Below are 24,500 nucleotides of genomic sequence, written 5' to 3'. Positions count from 1 at the left end.
AAACATTTACAAACAAAAAAGAGATAATAAAAAAAGAAGTATAAGCTTTTTTGCAGAGAGGGTTGTCTCCTACTTTATGTTCCAATGACTGTCAATAACAAAACAGCCTAAGTCACAGCATCAAATGAATTCCTAGAAAGTCAGAGATGCTACACTATGATCCTCTGTGTTCACTCAATTTACCAGCGTTTTTGCACTACTATTTTGAGGCTCTTGAGAGTATTGGGATGCATTAAACAGCATAATCAGCCAGTCAAAACAGATCATCATCCCTCTGTATTTAGCACTGCTGCAGCCTCACCTTGAGTTTTTTGTGCAGTTCTGGGCTTCACAATTTAAGAAGGATGTTCAGGTCCTTGAATGCATCCAGAGGAGGGCAACAAAGCTCGTGAAAGGGCTGCAAGGCATATTCTATGAGGAGTGGCTAAGGACTTTGGGCTTGTCTAGTTTGGAGAAAGGGAGCTGAGGGGTGACCTGATTGCTCTCTACAGCTTCCTGAGTGGAGAGGGAGGTGCTGACCTCTTTTCCCTGGTATCCAGTGACAGAACCCATGGGAATGGTTCAAAGCTGCACTAGGGCAGTTTTAGACTGGCCATTAGGAAGCATTTCTTTACCGAGGTTGGTCAGACACTGGAACAGGCTTCCTAGAGAGGTGGTCGATGTCCCAAGCCTGTCAGAGTTTGAGAGGCATTGGACAATGCCCTAGTAACATGCTTTAACTTTTGGTCAGCCCTGAAGTGGTCAGGCTAGAGGATCCTTGTAGGTCCTTTCCAGCTGAAATATTCTATTCTATTCTAAATATTCTAAATATTCCACCATAAAGAAAATATAGCTTTCTGCAACCTAGTGCTGTAATTTCTTTAACTTTTGACAGGAGGAAGAAACAAAGTTTTCTTCTTTAGCATAAAAAGTCCAGGGTAAAAAAAAAAAAAATAATGTTTAGAGGGATATTTAAATTGTGTATACAGGAGAAAGTAGAGGTGTGATTGTTCATCAAAGCTCTCAATATATTCTGAAAAATAAAGCTACTACAATAATCTTAAAGTTATTGATACCTCTCTCCGTCGAGAAGCCCAACAGGTTTGTTTGATTTTCCAAACGACAGCCGCTACCAGCAGTAAGGATAAGAAACAACTGCAATCACAAAACAAAACAAAAAAATAATTGTAACATAATGGTCTAAAAAAGCTTATGTTTTTAGGGTATCAATGGTAACAAAAATACATTTAAGTGTGGAAAAAAATCCACAAAAATAGAGGAAACCTACACTCTACTAGGATAACATACAACAGTCAACCATCAAAGTTCAAAGTCAAAAGAGAATGCACACCTCTGATGCTGTGGTTGTCTCCATAAAATGCTATTACTGTCTCCATTAGCATGGGATAAGCTTCATTACAACCATCCACATACCCACAACAGTCTCAACAAATATGCACTGCATGTTCCACATTTAGCAGATGGAAAAAGAGGGTGAAATATAGCAAGAAATTATACTAATTTATATTTCTCTCAGTTTGTGTATTCTGAATAATTTCCTGGAATGCAGGAATGATAACTATGCAGGGAGTATAATTAGTTTGAGGAACCAGGTTTGCACATGACAATAGGTCTGGTTTATCAAATGGAGTATTTCTATGGTGAATTGCCAGGGAAAACATCCCAACGTACATCACCACATTCTAGTCCCAAAGACACAACAGAAGAAGAAAAAGAAAAAAAAAAAATCAAAATTATTAAACTTTTGCAGTTCACAACTGGAGCACATGCGTTCTCTTTTTCTCTAATATTTTTGTATTTGTAACATTTAGTCCATAAAGGATTTTGGTAGAAAGATCATTGAAGTCAACCTCTTTTAGTGAATTTCTGGATACTGACAAAAGTCTTATAAAGCTGACACCTAATGTAAGCACTCAGAAGATTTTTTAAATTTTTTAAACAGTTTTTTATAAAAATATCTGGATTTTCTAGGTGTGTGAAGAACTTTCAGTCATGTTACAACATCTGCTGTGTACACTGTTTTCAATTAATACAACCTTGTAACTATTGAATTGTACTAGTCATCTGGGGTTTTTTTGTTTGTTTGTTTTTTGACAAAAAGCTTCAAAATGTATTCTTTAACTAATATGGGACATACTAAGAATTCCCTAAAGTTCAGAGAAGTACTGTGGAATATAATCCTTATCCATGCAGTAACACCAATGTTTCCCTGTATCATGCTGTAAAAAGGACTGAAATTACAACCTAGAAGATACATCTCCAGAAGTAACAGCTCATGGCATTCAATATTTATCCATAATATGGAGACTATTAGAAACCTGTTTATGGCAACTGTAGTTTAATGTCACTATTATGGTAATGGAATGAAAGCACCCAATCATTCCTTTGTGTGCAAGCAACAGAATCAGCTCTACCACTGAATATTTGACAGCAAAAAGTACCATTGCTCCGAGTATGTTCAAAAGTCAGTCTCCATAACACAAGCTTTCCTTGATAGTTAAAGCAATACAAAATCAATATGGCTTTCTATTAGCAACTTATTTGCTTAAAACTCTTTTCACTATAAGCTTTCAAAATTCTTTTTTACCAATTTCTTCTTTGAACACCCTTGAGAAAGCCTGCCAGAGTGAGGCCAAGTTTGAAAGAGAAAAGTACCAAATATATAAAGTGCTTTGGACATAGAATGATCAATTAAAATTAACAGCTTGCGTTTTTACTTAAGAGACTTCTGTCTGTTTAGCTCCAAGAAGGCTGATGGTTCTGAGCCTGAAAGGAAAAAATGGTTAAAGGATCTGTTTCTAGATGCACAGTTTGACTTTCCTCTTAACAGCCAATGTCAACCACCAGCATTTTTTAGCAGTTTTTTAATGCTCTTTGGGACTTGGGGATTTTTATGGAAACGAAGATATATACTCTCTCTCTCCTTGTAGGGCCATTTTAAATACTGCATTGAGCTTTTATTGGTTCTTGGCACAGATCCTTTAAAAAAAAAAGGCACTTTTAATTTTGATTGGTTCTGATCAATGGATCAGAACAGTTCAGCATATTTAAGAACCGTTCTGCCAATAGAAAATTGTTGGAAGAGTCAACGATCTGTAATAAAAGGATGTGAGAGGGCAAGTGCTGGTTCAAGAACCTTAGGGAATTCAGAAGAGAAATCTCAACCTTACTCTTTAATGAATCTCAGCGTAAATCACCTTCCTACATGGGTCTTTGCTGAAAGGAACTAACACAGTAAGAACATTTTAATTGATACACCATTTTATTAGCACAGTATTTCTTACTAGAAGAGTTTCTCTTAAGAGTTTTTCAAAACAAAATATCTAAGGAGCACAAAGAATGTTATGACAGAAACTAATCATCAGAGAACATTCACCATTTTGTTTAATGCATCACTCCAGTTGATGCACTGATTTCACTTTTTAAAATTTGTCTTTAGTTGTCTCCCTTTCTCCAGTCTCCTTTGAAAGTCAGTACAAGATGACAGTGAATTTATATTTGGTGTCTAGGGAAAACCAGGACAAAAAAACCCCACTGACCATCAGAATAAATCCAGTTTTGCAGCAACATCTTTTAAACTTTTTAAACCAATAGCTGCTTACAAATACTGTTTCCCAGAAATGTCTTCCCTACCACATAAGGTACTGCCTAGCTAGTAACTGCAACAGATGCTTAGGGGCAACATCGGAGTACTGACATGTTGCTATAAATTAGCATGCTGTGCATGAAATAAGGGTAAGCCATTTCACTTACTTTTCTCCTCCTTCCAAAAAAAAATAAATTAGGGAAATATCAGCAACTCTGTTTAAAATGATGAACTCAAAGCTCCTAGAATTTGAAAAAGATTAATACATTCAAGAGAGCTGGACACAATAAACTAAGACAGTCTTGCACTGTGCAACTGCTTCATTATGAGCAGGAACAGAATCACTTTCCTCAGAAAATTCTCTCCTTCACATTTACTAATTTCTTGAACAATTCTCTTAAGCTAGTAGAAGAGAAAAACTTGAGAGTTCTGGCTGAAAAACTTCAGACAAATTGCTTCTGTGGTCTGCACACCAATGGAGCTGGGTCACACACTGAACTTTCCTGTCATCAGTCAGAACATCATTTAGTTTATGTACAAAGTCAAAATCAGAAATAAGTGTTTCAAAGACACACCCATAAAATAATATACATCATTGGAAATTACAGCATTGACAATGTGAAATGTTTACTTAATGCTTTTGTATCATCTTTCCTTGGCAACTAAACATGAACTATTTGACTTTCTTCTCTGGGGTTTGGGGTTTTTTTCAGTATAAATAATCAGAAGGAAAAGAAATTTTAAAATTCATGTTAACGATGAGAAGAAAGACACTGAAAATAGATTTTATCAAACTAACCTGGTTCCAGGCTGTGGTGAGATAATAGCCTTGGTTTATTTAGGGCAATAAAAATTAAAGCTGACTCCAAAGGATCTCACAATATTGAGTGACTCAGCAATAAAATAAGAATGAAATTCAGCGCCAATGAATTGAAGGCAATGTGCACAAGAAAAAGAAAAAAAAACCAACAACCAAACAACTCTCTAGCTACAAATACACAATGATAGGTTCTAAATTAGCAATTACCACTCAAGAAAATGGCCTTGAAGTCATTGCAGATAGTTCTTTGAACATATCAACCGAATGCTTAGTGGCTGTCAAAACAGCAAATAGGATGTTAGGAGAGATTAGAAAAGCAATAAAGAACAAAACAGAAAGCATTGGGATGCCAGTGCATAAATCTATAGGATGTCTGTATCTTGAAGCAACCATCACCTCATCTCAAAAACACTAAGTTGAACTTAAAAGGTATAAAGGAGTACAGTCAACTTGGCTAGGGGAATAGAATGGCAGTAGAAATAAGCTCTCTTCAGTTTTGAAACAAAGTTGAAGTGAGACATGATAAAGACATTAACACCATAGGGAAACAGTATAACAGCAGGACAAGTATAGATGGATGCTCTCCAATCCCCCAGCATACTTCTTAGCTCCTTCTTGTGACAGAGATATAAGAAAAGAAAGCACAATCACAAATAGTGTGGCAAAACAGAGATCAGTGCAGTGCAAAATAAATGAATTAAAAATTGGCCAGCTGACAGCTAAAAAATAAATTGTCAGAAGGGGGCCAACATCAGAAAGGGAAATTTCTAGTCAGGTTTCCAAGGCTCCCAGAGTATCAGAACCAGTCAGTTTTGATGAGGATAATATATATTATATATCTGACAGGTCTATGCATGACACAAAGACCGAAGAAAAAAAGGTTAATGGTAAGGAGGACAAAGAAATCATACAGTATGCCAATTGGTCAATTGTACCTATTTCAGCAATTTTTTATTTATTTTTTTTTAAACATAATCACTGCTAAGTTGTATTTACAAGGACAAGGAATCCAGGCCTCGTTTACAGAGCAAAGGATATATATTCCCATTGGAATGAAGCAATTCCCAAAATAATTTAAAGATCAGCGCGAATGACCAACTCAGTATGAATCACTGCTGGGATGATGAAACAAAAAGGGTTAAAAAACCCCCTTAAATACTCAGGTGCACAGTAGTAAGCAGCACATGAGATGAATTTATCACTCTACAAGATATTGCCAAACCAGATCCTATCAGACGTGCTCTTGAAATTCTGGTATTTGCATTTTTTAAAGAATATTGGAAACATGGAGAGAATAGAGAGATCGCAAAAAATATTCAAAGGTTGGAGAAAACCCTTTACTGACAGTGATTTAACAAGCTCAGTTATTTCGCTTTTCAAAAAGACCAAGTGGTGACTTGCCTACAGTGTTGTTATGGGTTTGTGTGGTGGGGTTTTGGTAGCGGGGCAGGGGCCGCAGGGGTGGCACCTGTGAGAAGCTGCTAGAAGCTTCCCCATCTCCAAGTCGGACACACACCACTGGCCCAGGCCAAGCCCATCAGCAATGGCGGTAGCGCCTCTGGGAGAACAGATTTAAGAGGAGGAACCTGCAGTGAGTGAGGGGAGATTGGAATGTGAAGATCCCCTCTGCAGATACCGAGGTCAGTGAGGAAGGCAGGGAGGAGGAGCGGGGGAGGAGGTTGATGCCCCCGCAGCCCGCGGTGAGGCGGCAGGCTGTCCCCCCCCAGCCCATGGAGGGGAGCGGGGCAGCAGATGCCCACCTGCAGCCCGGGGAGAGAGGAGCCCACGCCGGAGCAGGGGGATGGATGCCCCCCAAGATGGCCGGGACTCCGTGGGGAAGCCCACGCTGGAGCAGGCTGTGCCTGAAGGACTGCAGCCCACGGAAGGGACCCACGCTGGAGCAGTTCCTGAAGAACTGCCGCCCGTGGGAAGGACCCACGTTGGAGAAGTTCACGGAGGACTGTCTCCCATGGGAGGGACCCCACGGTGGAGCAGGGGAAGAGTGAGGAGTCCTTGCCCTGAGGAAGAAGGAGCAGCAGAGACAACGTGTGAGGAACTGACCCCAGCCCCCATTCCCCGTCCCCCTGCGCCGCTGCAGGGGAGAAGGTAGAGAAAATCAGGAGTGGAGTTGTGCCCGGGAAGGAGGGAGGAGTGGGGGGAAGGTGTTCTAAGGTTTGGGTTTACTTCCCAACATCCATGTTTTGATTTGATTAGTAGTAAAATAAATTGGTTTTGTTTCTTCCCCAAGTTGAGCCTGTCTTTTGCCCATGACTAAAAGTGGTGAGTGATCCCTCCCTAGTCCTTGTCTCAACCCACGAGCCTTTCTTTATATTTTCTCATCCCACCGTGGCCGTGGGCAAGGACTGCGCGAGCGGCTGCATGGTGCTTTGTTACCAGCTGGGTTTAAACCATGACAAGTGTGTACAAGTTTCCATGGGGAGAAAATACCAAAGCTCTCATTCATCTAGTACAAAAAAGCATGGTAAGAAACAATGGCTGGAAGCAGACACTTTTGAATTAAATTCAGACGTTATTATGATTTACTTTCTGTATCATAAAATAATGTTACATATACTGAAAAAAGATTTGACTATGCTTCAATGACCAGATAATCTAAGATACAGCAAATGGATGGATGGTAAACAGAGAGTACGAAAAATAATTGTGCTTACACAGACTCATCCAGGAGGTCATAGATTATTGGTCCACCATTTCTGACTCTTTAGTTGAGACTCTGAATGACATCCGAATAAACAGATAGATGCCTTTGCAATGCAGATGGCTTACGAAATGCTGACACAGAGTCCAGAGGGAATGACTTTCTGCACTTATGAATGTAAATCTTCCCAATAAGACAATTATCATGCTAAGACACACTTAAAGCCACAGCAGCCCAAGGGTTATCAGGATTTTGTATTCTCTAGAACAAAGAAATGATCTGCCCGAAAATAATGACATAGCTTTGCACAGTTGCCCCTTCAAACCTTGTGGAAGAGAATAGGAGAAAACACTAAAAAAGCATGCTTGGAAAAGAGCGATTCATCACCCGTAGCGCGCATCACGGGCTGATTGGAAGTTATCGCCTTAGTATTAAGTAGGAGACAATAAACAATAAGAGAATGGATGAACTGAAGAGGAGGAAGCCTTGAACATAACTAGTTTATGTCCAATGCAGCAGAGGAAAGTGGGCAAGGAAGGTCTGCAGAACAACAGGGTCTAGCAGTAAGGTGTAGGGAGACAGATGATCTTTCCAGAAGAGCTCTGGGTAGCATGAAAATACAATTACTGATTTAATAGAACACAGAAAAGGAAAACCGCAAGGAACAATTACTGCCTGCATAACTATTTTTGCAATATACAGAGTAAATTTTTAACTTACAGAGGTCATATTTAGACTTATTTAGTGCAGTTCACAGACCTGGCTGAGGAGCAAGAGGGCAATGTTTTCCATAACTAAGAAATTATTTTCTGTGTGTGCATTTAGGAGGCAGATGGAAAACCGTAAAGGGAATTAGTGGATGTGTTGCTGCTTGGTATGTGCAAATTAAAACAAAACCTGTAGATCTTTAAAGAAACTCAAATTACAGGGATAAATACAGGGGAAAATCTGTGAAACGTAATGCTCAGTGTGGTTGGACTGGATGAATTAGACACATTGGTGCCTTAAGCTCTATAAATGCATTATAAACACCCTATAGAATTCAATTTTTTTTTCATTACATATTAACACCTATAATTAAGCTACATACCGTATCAAAAGAGTACTTGCTTTAAAATGAAATAATTTACTTATTTTTGCAGTGATGTAAAAGGAACTATTTCATGAATTAAATATAAATATTTTAAGGACCAATATTGTAAATGGAAGGTAAACAGAACAAAACAAAGTGTTCCATCCTTTGCTATTTCTTTTCTCATTCTCTGATTATTTAACATGCAAAGAGAAATTAAAATGTCTGAAAAGGTATGTAAACATTCATGCATGAATAATTGTTGTTTCTATGATTTTACTTAAGCCACTAATTTGCATAATAATTCAGTATAAATTTCCATATTGGATGAAAGCAAACACTTTTTCAAACTTTACCTTAAATCTAGTATATTTTTAATTCTATTAAAATTAAAAATTGTGCGGGATTCTACTTCGAGCACCCATCACATTTACTCATCTTATGACAGGGGACAAAGTACAGCAGCAGCACACGGCAGAATCCCTAAGCTATCAGCAGTTAAGCCCACCTCGGGAGCAGCGTATCTGTGCCAGCACAGTTTGTCAAGACTATTCTAACATCTCACAAGAAAACCGATGGTCTGTTAGCTTGACTGCAGCATCACACTAACATGGTTATACTGTCACCATGCTCAAATATGTGGCAGACATGTCCTTAAATTCCTAGGGGAATGCCTGCATTGCTTGTTTAGTGTGGATCTGGAGTAGGCTTTTGGACAACTTCCCCAATTGTCACCACTGTTGTGCTCATACTGTGGAGCAATCTTGGAGCTCATGATGGAGAAGCGGACCTGGACGATGTGCAATGTACACTCACTCCAGACACAAATGGGCTTTCGGTCCATGGAACTAAATTAGAGCTAGTCCAAAGTGAAACAATGACAAGATGCATATAGTGTGGACGCCACATCCTCAGCACTGTTTTACTCAACAGATGATCTCCTACGTGTCCACGCTGCTTACTAATAGAGACATAAGCACCCAAAGATTGCTTTCATGAAGCCATTTGGGTGCACAGCAGTCTCACTGACTGCCCACATGTATACTTACACATATTTTAAAAGCTCCTGCCAAGTCTTTTTTTGAAAATAGGAGTTGGGCCATCAAGGTGACTATCGCTTAATTACTTGAACCTTGCTGTGCTGCGTGAGGCAACAGTTAAATATCCCTCTAGATCCACAAACCTCTTGCCCATTGGTCTCACCTTCTTTGCCAAGAGCACAAAAACGTACGCTGCACTAAACAGCAATCTTAACAGTGGCCCCACACTGTATTAATGTTTCTCCTTCGTACTAACTATGGTATTTTTAAACATGAACAAAAAATAAGAGTATTCAGTAAAAAAAAAAAAAAAAAAAAAAAAGAGAAAAATCTTTTTAATGTAGATACATGTAAAGAAAACAAGTCTTATATCCAAGTTAATTTTTTTAAATTAATATTGCAAAAGTTTCCTAAGAGAGAATGTATACTGTTTTTCTAAGAACTGTTTTTCTGACATATTATTTACCATGTTTTTATTGGCAAATAGAGCACATTTTAATTGATATGTTATAAAGCAAGCACAATTCTAACATGAAAATAGTTGAACAATTATTTTTCTAAAACCATGACTTCAAATAGCAATTATTGTCACAGCAATTGATTTCTCTCATTGTACTTGACAGGAACATTGTGTTTATGATTATGATGTGCTAGCTTCAGCCATCCTTCCTTGTGTTAACTAATATACGCATGACAAGCAGCTCCAAAGATTTCAACTGGATTATCTGAAGTACAAAGCACTGTAAACATAACATTAGGAGTAGTCTGATACATATAAGAACAGTATAAATTTTTTTATGTTTTTAATGATTAATTAAATTGCTCTGAATCACACAGTTTTACAAACACTGCTATAAGTAGGAGTATTTCAATGATTAGCAATTCAGAATGATTCCGGGAATGAAGTGTTACGGTTCCAAATTAAAATGTGTGAAGACTTAGAGGAATGTAGTCTTGGCTAACAATGGAGTAGGGCATGCAGCTTCCAGACCATGGTAACGCAGTGTGTGGGATCAGGGTAATAAATCCTGGCTGACCCTGCGGAGCCAAGGCATATCAGCCAGTAGTGCTTGTTTCCAGGTCTAAGAGAGCTCTGGCTACCACAGCCAGTGAAACACACTGCCTACGAACCTACCACTACCAGCCAGGTGATTCAGGAATGTCCCTCTCTATTTCTTACCCGTCATGAGAAATACCGGCAGTATCAGCAGCTCCATGAACCAGCAGGGCTGTTTTCCTCTTACATCAGCCTAGATCTATGCCCCACTCCATGACAGATTTTTCCTGCCCCTGTTTTAACAATGCAATAGCTCCTGAGCTCCAACTTTTCCCCCACGGTTTCTCCATGAATTAAAGGAACGCAAGAGAAATTTAACTCAGCTGTGAACCTTCTAATCTTAAAACCATACAAAGGGTTCAAGCTGTCAGTTCTTGCTTTCCGAACTGGAAAGAGAAAGAAATGTCTGAATATGAAGTAAATGGTATTTAAAACTTCAAGTATTACCAAAAATAATTTAAATGCAAATTTGTGTTTATTTATTTGTGTCTCAAATGGAATTCACACAAGTTAAGCAACACCTTTCAAGTTCATTTGAAACTAATTACATGGATAATGCTACTTATCCAGATGACAGAGATTAAAATGCTATTTTTGGATGCGGTCCTGAAAAATCTATATATTCCCAAAAATAAATCTTGCATGAAGTGTCTCATAAAAGTCACATAATTGCCCCTAAAATTCACTTCTCGCATGTCCACAGCTTCCAACCTTATAAAAACCAGAGTAACAGTTAAAAATAAATATATATGGCCTTCTATTGGTCCTCCCAGTCAGAACCCTATGTTTGGTAAGAATGCAAGATAAAGGATATCCACATTAGATTTGTTTTCCTGTGTCATGGTTGATTAACAAGAATAGCATCTGCACAGAGATGCCATCCATAAAGTTACTGACCAAGGTTTTAAATGAAGATTTAAAACCATTACAAGAGCATAATGGAAATATCTTAGCTCATGGATTAAAAAAACCATTCATATATGGAGAGTCAACTGAAAGCACTTTTCTTTAATATATTCAAAATTTCTTAAAGATGGCAATAGAAAGTCTGTATGCATCTTTCTGCAGTTCACACAGCAAAGTAATTGCCATGAACAGCTCTGCAGGTATAGAAAACACTAATACATATTCTAAGGTGAGAAAAGGCTGACAGTGTATACAATAGGGATCAGATCTTAGAATAAACTCAACTGTTAAATGGTATAAACTTTTCTATTTATTTGAGTTTTTAACATGTATTTTTTAAAAAAAAGAAAAGAAAAAGGAAACCCAAAAGAATAGGTTTCAATGATTTTAGATTCCTGCATTTCAACATAGTGTTCTTCAACGCCAGCCTAATGTCTATCAAGTATCATCAGTGCAGACTCGAGCTATACTCCAAGGAAACATCAAACCTTTGTGAAGACTTCCACCCAGTATCAGAGCAGTCCTTCCAACTGAGGAGAGCTGGAGACCACATCTAAAGAATTTCCTACTTCTGGTGTAGGAAAATACTACAATTCTTATTTTCATAACATCTGTCTCTTGGAATCACACACAAACTGAATATTTCTGCTTGGATACAGATGTAAGTGGCACTTATCTCACTTAGAATAAAATAAAAGGAAGAAGGAAGGCTGAGATGGAGCCGTGGACAGAGTACTTGGGCTGTTGAGTAAAAATTCAGTTCAGAAAGTATATGTCAACACATTTCAGAGGAGACATTGATCATTGATGATCCTGAGCTCTATAAATGAAATATTTTCAGAGAAAATGGGCTGGGGGGAACTCTACTCCCACATAATAAATTCCTGGTTTTCTCTATGTTAGAATAAGAGATTAGATGTTTTTATGAAGCAAAGAGAAGTTTGGCAGATCAGAGTAGCAGATCTTTCTACAGAATTTCATCTCCCACAGAGTAGATGGCTATGAAGATGAACATTTATTTCTATCTTGGAGGACTATTATTGACTATGGCAGGAAGATTGTAAAAGAATTCCTCAGAAAGGATCTTATTCCCTTGTCTAATTGAGAAAAATACCTGGAAAACATAGGGATATTGTAACTTATTTTAAAGAAAAGAGCCCTACTAAAATCTGAGGCGCAGCCTAGCTTTAAAGACATCACATAACTACGTCACCACACTGGCCACTGCAGGAGGCACACTCAGACGTGAGCAAAAATTCTTAAGCGCATTTTTTTCCTAAATGGCAAATAGTGTTTAAATCTCTGAACTGACATAGTATTTTTGAATCAGTAGTACTCAGGCGGGCATGGAATTTCATATCCTCAGCGGTATCTGATCCAAGCATCATTTCTTTTAGCGTATGACCTGTGTTACAGCTATATCTTAAAAAGTATTCAAAGTAAAGCCCCTTTGAGAAATCACCTCCTGTACAGCTATATGCTTAATCTTCTGAAATCCCAAATCAAACAATTTACACCAACTCCACAAAGGTAGCACTACCTTTTAGGTGCTTCCTGAACAACTCTAACCTGACTGTGATCATGAGATGATACCATTGATGCGCTGCAGCTGGATTCTGTTGCATAGTTTGTACCTTTTTTTCCTTTTTTGAGGAATTCTCACTGACCACCAGGCCATCTCTAGCTGCCCAGCCAAACAACAATCAAAAAGTGAGTAAGGACATGTGTGATCCAAGCTCATTATTACTTCCACAAGGTGAGTCTCAATTATCCCAATGACACTACTTTCCAAAATATCTGAGAAGTTTGCACCACAGCCACCTGGACCACTTATGTATCTATGCTGTGACTCCACTCAAAAAAAAAATTAAGTATACCTGTGTGAAATAAATGTGCATATATATTTTAAATATATAAAAATTTAAAAAGTACGTATTATGGGAGAAGAATTGAGTTACAGGATGTGATTGTTTTACGGCTTAGATAAATAGCAATATAAATACCAACAACAAAAATCAAAGAAAAGTCTATGAGCTGCCTCTACTCAAGTACTTCTACCCAGAACACCTCTACTGAGTGGGGCAGCACAGTATTCAGGGTAGGTGTTCGTGGACTGATTCACCCAAACACCGACATTTAGTAGCACAACGCATGCCTGTGTATACAACAGATTATAAACAAAGGATTAGATGCACAGGCTGAAGTGCTCCAGCTCTTTTGCATAGAGGGTGCAACTTGTTTTGGAAGTAATGAACATTTATTGTAGTAAAAGATGCTTGTTGCCTTTAGGTGGCCCATTGGCCTCAGTAAATGTTTTTGACAGTAGCAGCCTTTCTGTTTAGAGACTGGTTTTGGCAGTGGAGATCTGCAGCATTGCAGAGGAGCCAAAATAGAGGTCATGGGCAAATTAAAGTAGTAACCGTCTGCCGCGGACCTCTCTGACTGGTTTCCATAGGACCACTGGATGTTATTGTGGCACAGAACATTTGGACTGCTCTACAGAAGTTAAGAGAAATATATGAAAGGGAAATGAGCCTTAAAAAACAGTATACTGCCAAAAGCATGCTATAAGTCTCTAGGGGAGCATATTTAAAATTATTAGTAATGTAACCAAAATAATTTTGTTGAGGAAGAAGAGCAAAATTAAGTAAAACAGTAAACTAAATCTTCAATAATGGTATTAATAAAGCTTTGCAGTTTAAGGTCTGAATGCATAACCGAAAATATGGAGATTGAAGTATCAACTGCATTTTACATAAATTGCATTTTAAAGTAAGCAGCATCAATGAAATATCAATATAATACATATTAGTTTATTAGTAAGAAGAGCTACCACATCCATGTAAAATCATTTATTAGTATATATTGAATGTAGAAAACCAACTTAATCCTTCCTCTCCTGAGGCATAAACTCCTATAATAGTTTAAAATCACCTCTGACAACTGCCTCTACAAAGCCTGGGTTTATTGGTCTTTGCTGTGCAATGAAACATCAAAATACTTCTTGAAGGTAAGGAAGAAAGAAATGTGTTTGAATGAGGAATTTGTTATTTGCAGAAAAATTATTATGAAAAAAAAAGTATTGATTTTTTCCATTATGTGCATGCGCTGAAATATTATAGAGAACGGGGGGTGGGGGGGTGTTAAATAACTTTAGTAAATAAAGTAATTATTAAAAAGTAACTATACAATGTATAAATGCACACATACATATTTTATATTTCTATTTTCCTACATATATAATTCATGTATATATACATAAAGCTGTCTTTTCCTATTAAATATACCACAAGCCATACCAGAAGCTACTATAGTAAAGTATGAATGAATGATCAATTACGCTAACAGCCTTTATATACAACTACAAAGGAAAAATGGATATAGTGTTCATCAGGACGCTATCCAGAAGACCAACATTCACATTTCATTCTGCCAATACAGTATCAAACTAAAGTGAACCATTTTAAAGGGCTCTGAAATATATTACGCAATAAAGCTATAGATATGAACTTTAACTCTCATCCGTTCTTCCTTTCACCTCTTTGAAGAAGCAAATAAAGAAGATTTACAATCAAAGGAGCTTAATCTAACATAAACTGATATTAATCTCCATAGAATAAATAGAACATCACACCCATAAAGTGTGATTATGTTTCTTTTACTCATGGAAGAGACTTTCATATTTCATATAATTTTATGGTTTTGCCCTTCATGGGTGAAATACTCTATATTTCTCTCAACAAGTGATGTGGTATATAAAAAAAAAATATCTAAAAAAAGGCAAAAATAATCTATGTCCATTAAATTTTCAGACAAATTATGAAATACAGAATTTAATATTTTCTGCAGTAACTTTCAAGAATAATTAGAAATTTAATATATTGTTTTATTTTGCTGATTCACGCTAATTTAAGATTTAAAATTAAGGGGGGGCGGGAGAATCATTTAGATGGTCAATCAGTGAATTTGGTGAAAAAGGACTCCCAGCCAATGCCACATTTCAGCGGCCTTCCAAACCAAAAGATTCACATTATTTCAAGACTTTTTTTTTGTGCTTTCCCCTCATTCTTTTCTTTCACTGCACTGTTTCTCTAGTGCAGTTGTTATCCTTTGTTAATAAATCACAGAAATATAAAATACATTTAGAGTCACCAAGCCACGTCAGCATTGTGTAGCGTATTAGTCTCAAATATCATCAAGAAATTTAATAAATTGCTAAAGGACTTTTCCCTTCATTATGTAACACTTCCAATGCCTTTTCCAAAGAGGCAAATATATTTGAAGTGGTAGGTGTAGAAAAGTCATAACTGTCCTTATTAAAAGCCCTATTAACATGAAATTTTCCTGAAGACAGGGTAAGGAGTTTTAGATTTCCAGGCCAAAGAAGCAACATAATTGTTCTGTAATTGTACTGTACAAAGAATACAAAGCCCCTGAGTCCCCTCAACCTGGTATTTAGAATTTTGACTGAAGAGATTCAAGACACATAAGGAAAGAAATATAATTTTGAAACTGTAGAGTGTTTCCCTAAAAATCACAAAAAATTATTGAAAGCATAGAAAGCCAATTATGATTTAGAACACTGTCGTGGTTTAACCCCAGCCAGCAACTAAGCACCACGCAGCCGCTCACTCACTCCCCCCCATCCAGTGGGATGGGGGAGAGAATCGGGAAAAAAAAAAGTAAAACTCGTGGGTTGAGATAAGAACGGTTTAATAGAGCAGAAAAGAAGAAACTCATAATGATAATGATAACACTAATAAAATGACAACAGCAATAATGAAAGGATTGGAATGTACAAATGATGCGCGGGGCAATTGCTCACCACCCGCCGACCGACACCCCGCCAGTCCCCGAGCGGCGATTCCCCGCCCCCCACTTCCCGGTTCCTATACTGGATGGGACGTCCCATGGTATGGAATACACCATTGGCCAGTTTGGGTCAGCTGCCCTGGCTCTGTCCTGTGCCAACTTCTTGTGCCCTGGCTGGGCATGAGAAACTGAAAAATCCTTGACTTTAGTCTAAACACTACTGAGCACCAACTGAAAACATCCGTGTTGTGTTATCAACATTCTTCGCATACTGAACTCAAAACACAGCACTGTACCAGCTACTAGGAAGGCAGTTAACTCTATCCCAGCTGAAACCAGGACAAACACATCTGGGCCACATATGCAGATGAAATTCAGATTTAAAAATTGACATAGATGATGTAACTACTTTTTAGTGTATAATTTTTAGTGCGGCTTTTGGAGTCCACAGCAGAGTTCCCATAATTTTGTTTCTTATTGACAAAATGTAGCCCCCCCACACCTTGAATCCCAATAAATAAATTTAAAAACTCAAAATCTTCCACACCAAATGCTTCATTAAGTACCAGGAAAATTTACTGGAATATTTTTATTAATATTCAATTTAGAAAGCTCATTAGATTAATTCCCTTGAATCCAGATGTCTCTTCTCAAAAGTAATAATTAGGTTTAATATTTTAGCATCTATGAAATCCACAGCATAACATACCGTCTAGCACTCTCTTCTCTCTCTTTCTGTGATTTATTACAACTGAACACAAGGACCCTGAATATTTCTCTACTGCCATAAACAGATTGCTCATTTCTGCGATGTCACTCACTCCACAGCATGCCATATCGACTGCGTCTGCAGAGACAGACTGGCAGAGTGCTTGAGAAAGCTGCTTGTCACTTGCTATAACGGACAATGACATTATTGCCTAAAGGAAAACCCTAATATTTTTTACTTCTTTTATTTTTTTGTTATTATTTTTCTTCATCAGCTTTGGTCCCGCTTCACTATACACTTACATCTGGAAATAAACTTCTGAAGTTAACTTTGCAACTGGTACATATACCTTGTCATAAGATGACAGAATTGCTTCTCTTTTGAATTAAAATGACAAAAGCAAAATTTCAAGTCCATTTATCACAGATGAAAACCTGTTCTAGTTCTTTTGTTTAAAGTACAGTGAACTGGAGTTTCATAAAAAAGTTACCAGGATTAAGCACTCAAGAAGACAAATAGCTGTGAGGACCGATGTCGTTTTAGTCTAAGAAAACAACTGACTAATCACATTTAAGAAAATACAATATAAAATGTAGGGAATCAAAACACAAACACAATATGAATTATGTGTGATGCTTCTTAGGAAACAAATGCAGCTGTAAAAAGACGTATGCCTGAAAGGAGAACATTACAGAACTGTCTCAGAGTAAGGAGGCCTCCAAAGAACTGAGTCTCCAAAAAAAGACATCGTTTCTTCAGGAGTGTTGGGAAGTATATTCCAGGTGCCACCTTCTGAAACTTCTGCAGTGAACACTACTACATAAGTGCCAGCTCTGATTCCAGTAAGATTTTCTAAAAGCAGAAGTAGTAACAAAATATTTTTTGGAGTGCTAGTCTACAGCACCATACATAATGAAGAGTGCAATTGAAGATTTTCTTTCTTTTTTTTTTTTCCTCTAAAAAAGACTAGGAGAAAAAAGAAAAGAAATCTTTCAGAACCTGTTACTGTCACCCAAACTTTCATCCTACAACTTCCCTCTGCACTTAAGCGACTCCAGAACTTATTTCTAGTTATTATGAACTGAGAAGAAATTGGAATTAAGCACTTCACCAGGTACAGTGAAAAAGCTCTCACCTTCTGGATTGGATACATACAGAAAGTGAGAAGTTCAAAATTTTAAATGCACCTACTTGAAGGAAGGAAAAGCCTGTATCTGCTGTATATCAAGCAAGTACATAGGCCACCTTCAGATATCAAGCTGAGCATCTATTTTTACTTTGAGGAACAGTGTATGTTGAAATCAAAGTACGGCAAGCACAATTGCACTTTCCTGCACTTTCAAATGACTCAAAGGACGAACACAGAAAGAAGAAAAACAAGAATGAAATAATGGAAAACAGTTCTGTTCACCAAGGGATTAAATGACTCATCTGTTGTTTTGAAGAGCAACCACTCCAGTGGTGCTGGGGAATCTCCTTTGCCTGCAGGCCAATAACAAGTGGCTGCCTCCTCAGGAAAAATGAATATACCAAATAACTCTACAGCGATGACAAAGTTTCGGGGTGATTCAGAGAGTGGAAGACACAAAACTACATTCCACAATTCAAAACAAACATTTTAAACACCAAAAAAGCCCAAATCGGATTGCCCACTGCAGTATAGACCTGCTTGTCCCAGTGGAAGTCAGACAACTATTTGCTTCCAGGTGAGGCGAACACTGTTTAATGCATCACTAAGTAAAAATCAATTTTATTCTAGCCCCAAATATAAAATCCATTTCGCTAAGATAACTTGATTTTCATGTTACCAGAAAATATTCTAATTTAGATTTATAAGGCTTCTGCCTTTTCTGAGAACCCAGCCATGGTGGACGTGATCTGATCCTGACACACTGTGTTTTGTCTTTCTTACAGAGATTAATATTTGATCTCATAAAGCTAAGCATGCCAAAATCCGGCATTAGTTTATCATTCTTATTTTAACAAAAACAAAACACGAAGCCAGGCAAACACACCAAAGGATGCCAGTATAGAGAAGGAAATCACCCATTGCAAATTTATACCCAGAACGGCAGATTCAGGTACTGAGGCTCTCGGGAGCTCTGATACAACCCACTGAAATGCAGCCAACCACTCCCTCTGCGTGAAACACAACTGGAGTGACTGTTCTGGCACACAGTTATACATACGGGGGTGATAAATCTGGTTCTTCAGTATCTGCTGCAATTCCTACTATAGCTCATGCTGCTAGTCCTCATCCTAACCTAAATGCCCATCCCTTCCTCCTGCAATAAACACTGGATATGTTTTGAATATTGTTTTCTCTCACTTGAAATGCTCACAGAAGGATTTGCCAGAAAGAATGTACCTCTGATCCTAAATGACCATAATTTTTCATAGAATTTCTTAAAGCACACACAAAAGAAGGATTTTTAAACTTCTAAAGCATCCATACTTCTTAATATCACCCTACTTATTACAAATTGGAGATTCTGCAATTCATAATAGTAAGCAGATATGTTATAAAAGGGACGAAAGTGCACCATTCCAGCCAGTCATAAAATCCACCAGTTGGTAGCTCCTCCCTAAGAGCTGAACAAGAGGCAACTGAAGGAATTGTTCTGAGAGCATAAAGAAGATGTACGGTCAGAGAAAGCACTGATTAGTTAGTGGTTGGTATTATGTATTTGAAACAGGCTTTAAAAAAATAGTTATGACAGCAGCAGTTGCATATCATTACCTACGACAAAAATACTAATAGCTAGCCTTTCTCACCTGTATCGATTTCACGTTTGCCTGGGTTTTGATTATGAGACAAAACTGCATTTCTTACCAGAACTCCTGCTGTAGATTCTTGATACAAATAGTTTTTCCGAGAAATGCATGAGTACTGTTATAAATTCTTAACTATAATTTCATTTAAAAGCAGGTTTAGAAATGAGGAGTTTCTTGGCTCTCAATTCTGGATTTGCTCAAATCATATATACTAAAAACTAAGAAATATTGAACACTGTCAAATTTTATGCATGATAGAATATGGTCCAAAGAAAAAGTGAATAATGCTTTCATAAACTAAAGATACTTCATATCCCATCATGAAATGCCTAAAATGTCCTGGCTACCTACTCAGCTAAAAGAATATATTCACATAAGATTTGAAAACACTGAAAGCTCCTTTATCACTTACAGTTTGGAAAAAGAGCCAGGCTTTAGCTTATTGAGTGTTTTACTGGTCAGGGTAATACAGGAAAAGACTTTCTTTAACTGTGGAGACTGCATTTCTTCCGTATAAGAAGAAAGATCATCCACATTTGCTGCCTGTGAAATTTTCTAATGAGATCTGTACTGCTTCAAAGCAGGTGGAAAAAAAAAAAAAAGTCACACACTTCTCAATTTATGCGATGGCTAAAAGTCTTCAAGGCATGAGCTAAAAAGCATTGACTAAAGCTACACAGATGCCAAAGTTTCTAGAAGACTGTTCGGAATCTGTCACTACTCTTATATTCCATATCTGATTACATTTCTACTCTTAAAGAAAAGGTCACTGAACCAGTAGATACAACGAAACCTTCCCGAATAAAAAGAATGAAATGAAATAGGGGTTCTTTTTTTCACTATTAGTAACGTGGTCTGGAGCACTACAGTTGCTGTAATATTCTGCTTATTTTTTCAAAAGAATTTGTGTTTCTATAACTTTTCTGTTCTAGGATGTACAACAGTATCTTGGTAGATCAAGCATTAATTACAGATCTAATCATAGCTTTTGTGCTTTATTATGCATAGTTTTAAATAAGTTCCTTACAGAACAACACTTTTAAAATAGTTGATCTTGATATATTGGGAAAATTCTAAGAAAGCTTGTTATTTTCATGTTTCTGATTCAAGCAGTAAAATGTGCATTTCATCTTTTACTCTGAAACACACCCCTGTGAAGGAACGGCTTTAAACTAAACTTTTGAATGGTTGTTAAAAAACATGTTCTTGTCAAATAAACCTATTTGCTGGTTTGGCTAGGCAGCCAGGATGAACAGGGCTGTACCATGTGTTCAGAAATATGAAAAATGCAATACTAGATAGGAGAAATGTAAATACACGTTTATCAAAGCAGGTTGAAACAAGTTTTGTTATCAAGCACATTCAAATTTGTCTTTAAACACAATTATTGTCTCTGTCAGTAATCCTAGCAAACATGGCCTGGGTTATTACTGTTACCAATGTAATTTGCCACTGTTTTAATATACCGCATTCCTATCCAGTAAAAAAAACCCAAACACCACAAAACAACAAACAAACAAACCAACCAACCCTTATTTTAAAAAGTTTTGTTAGGCTACAAACTGTTGAAACCAAATTTTCAGATAAAGGCTTGACGACTATCAACCACTTTGGAGAGGACATATTGATGCTGTCTTCAGGTATGACTAACTCTGTCCACTATTGTGGGGAAAAAAAAATAATAAAAAATTATTGCTACATTTTCCTATCAGAAATATTCTGCAGCTTGTTTAGACTAGTGATCCTGTAGAAACAACATCCAATTGAATAACTACTGAAAGTTTTAATGGTGTCTAGAGTGGAAACTTTTCATTCTAAATTTCTCAGTCTTGTTTTTTTGTAAAGGACACACTAAGTATTTTTCCTACTTTTATTTACAACACATTCCAACTACTAGTTCAGTGACAAACAACCCAACAGTCTCTGCTTTGGATCATTTACACGGACTGACCATTTGCTAGCTCTGATGTCAGTGAGGATGCTATGCTTGCAGCAGTTACAAATTGGGAGTGTCGCTGTGGCATTATGCATGATTGGTTTGGTTTTGTGGTAAGAAAATAAATGAACTTCTAACACCTATGAAAACCAGTCGTTTAATTCAGAACCAACTCAAGCTTCTCCTCTTGTCTCCTCTCCCTTCCCTTTTCCTCTCAGGTTCTGCTTTGCAAGGTGTGAATCTACTGTGCGCTATTCTTTCTGCTTCTATTTTTTTCTTAGAACCACAATATGAGAGCTCCAGCTCCTAGACATCCTACCTACGTCCACAGACACCTTAACACCAATTCAGTTGTAGAAGGGTACCATAGAACCTTACATCAAGATTCTAAAATATATTTTGATAAACACTCTATTTCTCATCATAACCGTCAAACCTTAGCCTGATTTTATGTGCCTTTGGAGGGTGCCCTATCCTTAAGTTTTGTACCTTGGTTGGATTACTGCAATGCGCTACTCACAGCAGTTCCTGATTCCTTTTGATATTTCTGCAACTAGGCTCCTCAGGTTGATTATTAATGTTATGCTGCAGATAGCTGTAAGCCCCTAATGATCTGAGTGCCAGCTGAAAGCCTTGCTTATATGATTAGACTGGGGGTCAGTCAAAGGCAGCGGTAGAAGAGCTGCCAACTATCCTACCACTTTTCTCTCTATATGGGGGATTACGTTGGCCTTGGCTTCCGATTAGTTTACTGTTCAGGCAGAGAGATCTCTTCTTACATCAGGATCACGGTGAGTTTGCATTTACACGGAATAAACCATATCAGATAGACCATCACACCAGGAGAGCTAATGCAATATATCTCTAGAGATGGCTTCACCACCAAAGAGCCTACAGTTCACCTTTTCTAAGCCTGCATTAGGGCACAAAGCAGAAATAAATTGCTTTTAGTCTACCTCTGCTATTTGTCACAGGGCCCCTCTGTTCTATTGTACTTGGACAGACTTTGCTTCCTTCTGTAGGAGTTTGTCATCTAAAAGTTTGCATGAGCGTCATCATTTTTTAGATCTTGCTGGCTTCTCAGAGAAAAACCCAACAAAACCAACAACCAAACACCAAAACCCCCAAACACTACTAGACCGATCTTTAGGCAACCAGCATTTTATCACTCTGTTTGTGGTGAATTGAGGAGAAATGGGATGCTTTGCATCAGCTACTAAACGGCTCTCCATTAGCCAGTGCATTGGGTACAGAAGACTTCAGGATCTGCTCATTTCTGTCCCCATTTTGGTGACAGCAATTAACAAAAGTTGGTCTGTTCACAGCATTTAAGAGTCTGATTCTTCAGGTACAGTTCCTCAGAGCACAGTGATTAAAGTGAACAGAAAAGCTATGAACTTGTAAAATAAATGCATGGCAGTTCTAGAAATCCAGAAAGTCTGATGAACATACTTGTCTGTCACTGTTCACATTTTGCATACACTTCGTGGTTATTGGGGAATATCTTTCACGGCAAGATTTCAAAGCACCGTAACTAATTCATGTATATTCAAGTGTGTGACATTTTATAAGACAGCTGAACTTTTAAGAAGTCTTTCAGTGGAGTTTTGTTCAGATCCTAGAACAGTTGCCCATTTGCAGTTGAAGCCAAGGCCTGCGTTGCTGCCACAACCACGTCTCATCCATCACCTACTGCCTTTCATAACTAATCTCTCAATCATAAAAGCATTAGTGGTGATTTGGGGTGCTTTATTAAAAAGAAAAAGCTATTGAACAGAACCATCCTTTTTAATAATTCTTTAAAAGAATTTACAAAAAAATTCACACACATAAATTACTAGTTTAAGTCAGTATAGCTGGTTTCTCTTAATCACTGTAATACACAGTACATCTCTAGCTAACCGTTATGAAGGAAGTGTGAAGGCTGTACCACTGAATACGTGAGAGATGCCAGCAGCTGCCTGTAGTTACAGGGCAATGGCCTGGATCCTGCACCGGTGCAAATGAGAGGACATAGTTTAAAGGCTTCCTTGCAGGCATTTCTTAAGATTAAGAAGCTGGTTAAGATGTTGGTTTGATGGAAAAGAATCAGCATGATTTCAGGCAGAAAGAAAAAGCAATTTACCTGAAGAAGGTGACAAAGAACTGCACCAGATCCATGATAGTGTTGTGCTGTGAGAAGGCAATCTGCAAATAAAATAGAAGTAAATTACAACATTTTCAGAGTCAACAGGTCTTTTTAGGCTGGGGCTTTATGGCTCCACGGGTGATTAGTTTCAAGTGTAATTTCAGTCTAGTGCACACACACCTGCATTTACCATAAAGTGAGTGAGATGAGCAACCAACTCCCATGCGTTTGCCTGTGTCAAAATACACATAATGGAATATAGGCTTTCTATTGAAGTAAAGTTAATAGAAATAGCCACATAAAACTGGCTTGATACAAACAATGAAAACAACATGCAAAATATTAAGAAATCACATCGACATAAATTGTCTTCTTTATAGTCAACTGTTTTAACTATTACCATTTTCCATTTTAATTACAACAATGAAACAAGGTTTCATTCATGACAAAAAAACCCCTTGTGCTTAATATTAATACATTTTAAATATTTTAATTATATCATATTAAAATTAATGCATATGTTAATTTTTAAAAAACAGATAAATCTGCTGCATAATAAAACAAGCTGTTTCAAAGCAAATTACTTTAAAGACAAAGTAACAAACATTCTTTTGGGCTACATTTTTACAGCCTCACTAGAACATGCATCAGCTCAACTATTTAGCGTAATTTTTCACAAAGATTTAATAATTATCTCTAAGACAGCATAGACACATAGGTACACACTCACACTTGCATGCAATAGAGCCTATAATTATTAATATAATTACTTTTTGCTAATGTTTAGAACTGTACTTACTATTTAAGTTATATCTACAAATATCCTTAAGTGCCTGTCTTGTTCAGTGTTTTATTGTTCACAGTTATCAAACTGAAGATATACAGAAGATTTTGAATTGCACGAAGTGCTTATCTAACTATATTCCAAGCCTGTTCAAATAATTATTGGTTTTAGAGATCTTTGTGCAGTGAGGATCTGATCTTCACTACTAATTATACC

At 37.4% G+C, this 24,500-nt stretch overlaps 1 protein-coding gene across 4 annotated transcripts in view; it reads right to left on the bottom strand.

Moving 5' to 3' along the window:
* ATRNL1 (attractin like 1) overlaps positions 1 to 24,500 on the bottom strand; it is a 544,479-nt gene that overhangs the window by 238,223 nt on the left and 281,756 nt on the right. For all 4 annotated transcript variants that reach the window (XM_049809569.1, XM_049809570.1, XM_049809571.1 and 1 more), the window contains exons 25-26: positions 23,498 to 23,559; positions 1,056 to 1,134 (exon numbers count right to left, since the gene is read on the bottom strand). In XM_049809569.1, coding sequence (XP_049665526.1) covers positions 1,056 to 1,134; positions 23,498 to 23,559 — 141 coding nt within the window. The remainder of the gene's footprint in view (positions 1 to 1,055; positions 1,135 to 23,497; positions 23,560 to 24,500) is intronic.

The sequence above is a fragment of the Accipiter gentilis genome, chromosome 9, assembly GCF_929443795.1.
Source record: "Accipiter gentilis chromosome 9, bAccGen1.1, whole genome shotgun sequence".
In the NCBI taxonomy this organism is placed as follows: Eukaryota; Metazoa; Chordata; class Aves; order Accipitriformes; family Accipitridae; genus Astur; species Astur gentilis.
The sequence above is the reverse complement of the archived record's forward strand: the minus strand, read 5'-3'. Positions and strand labels throughout refer to the sequence as shown.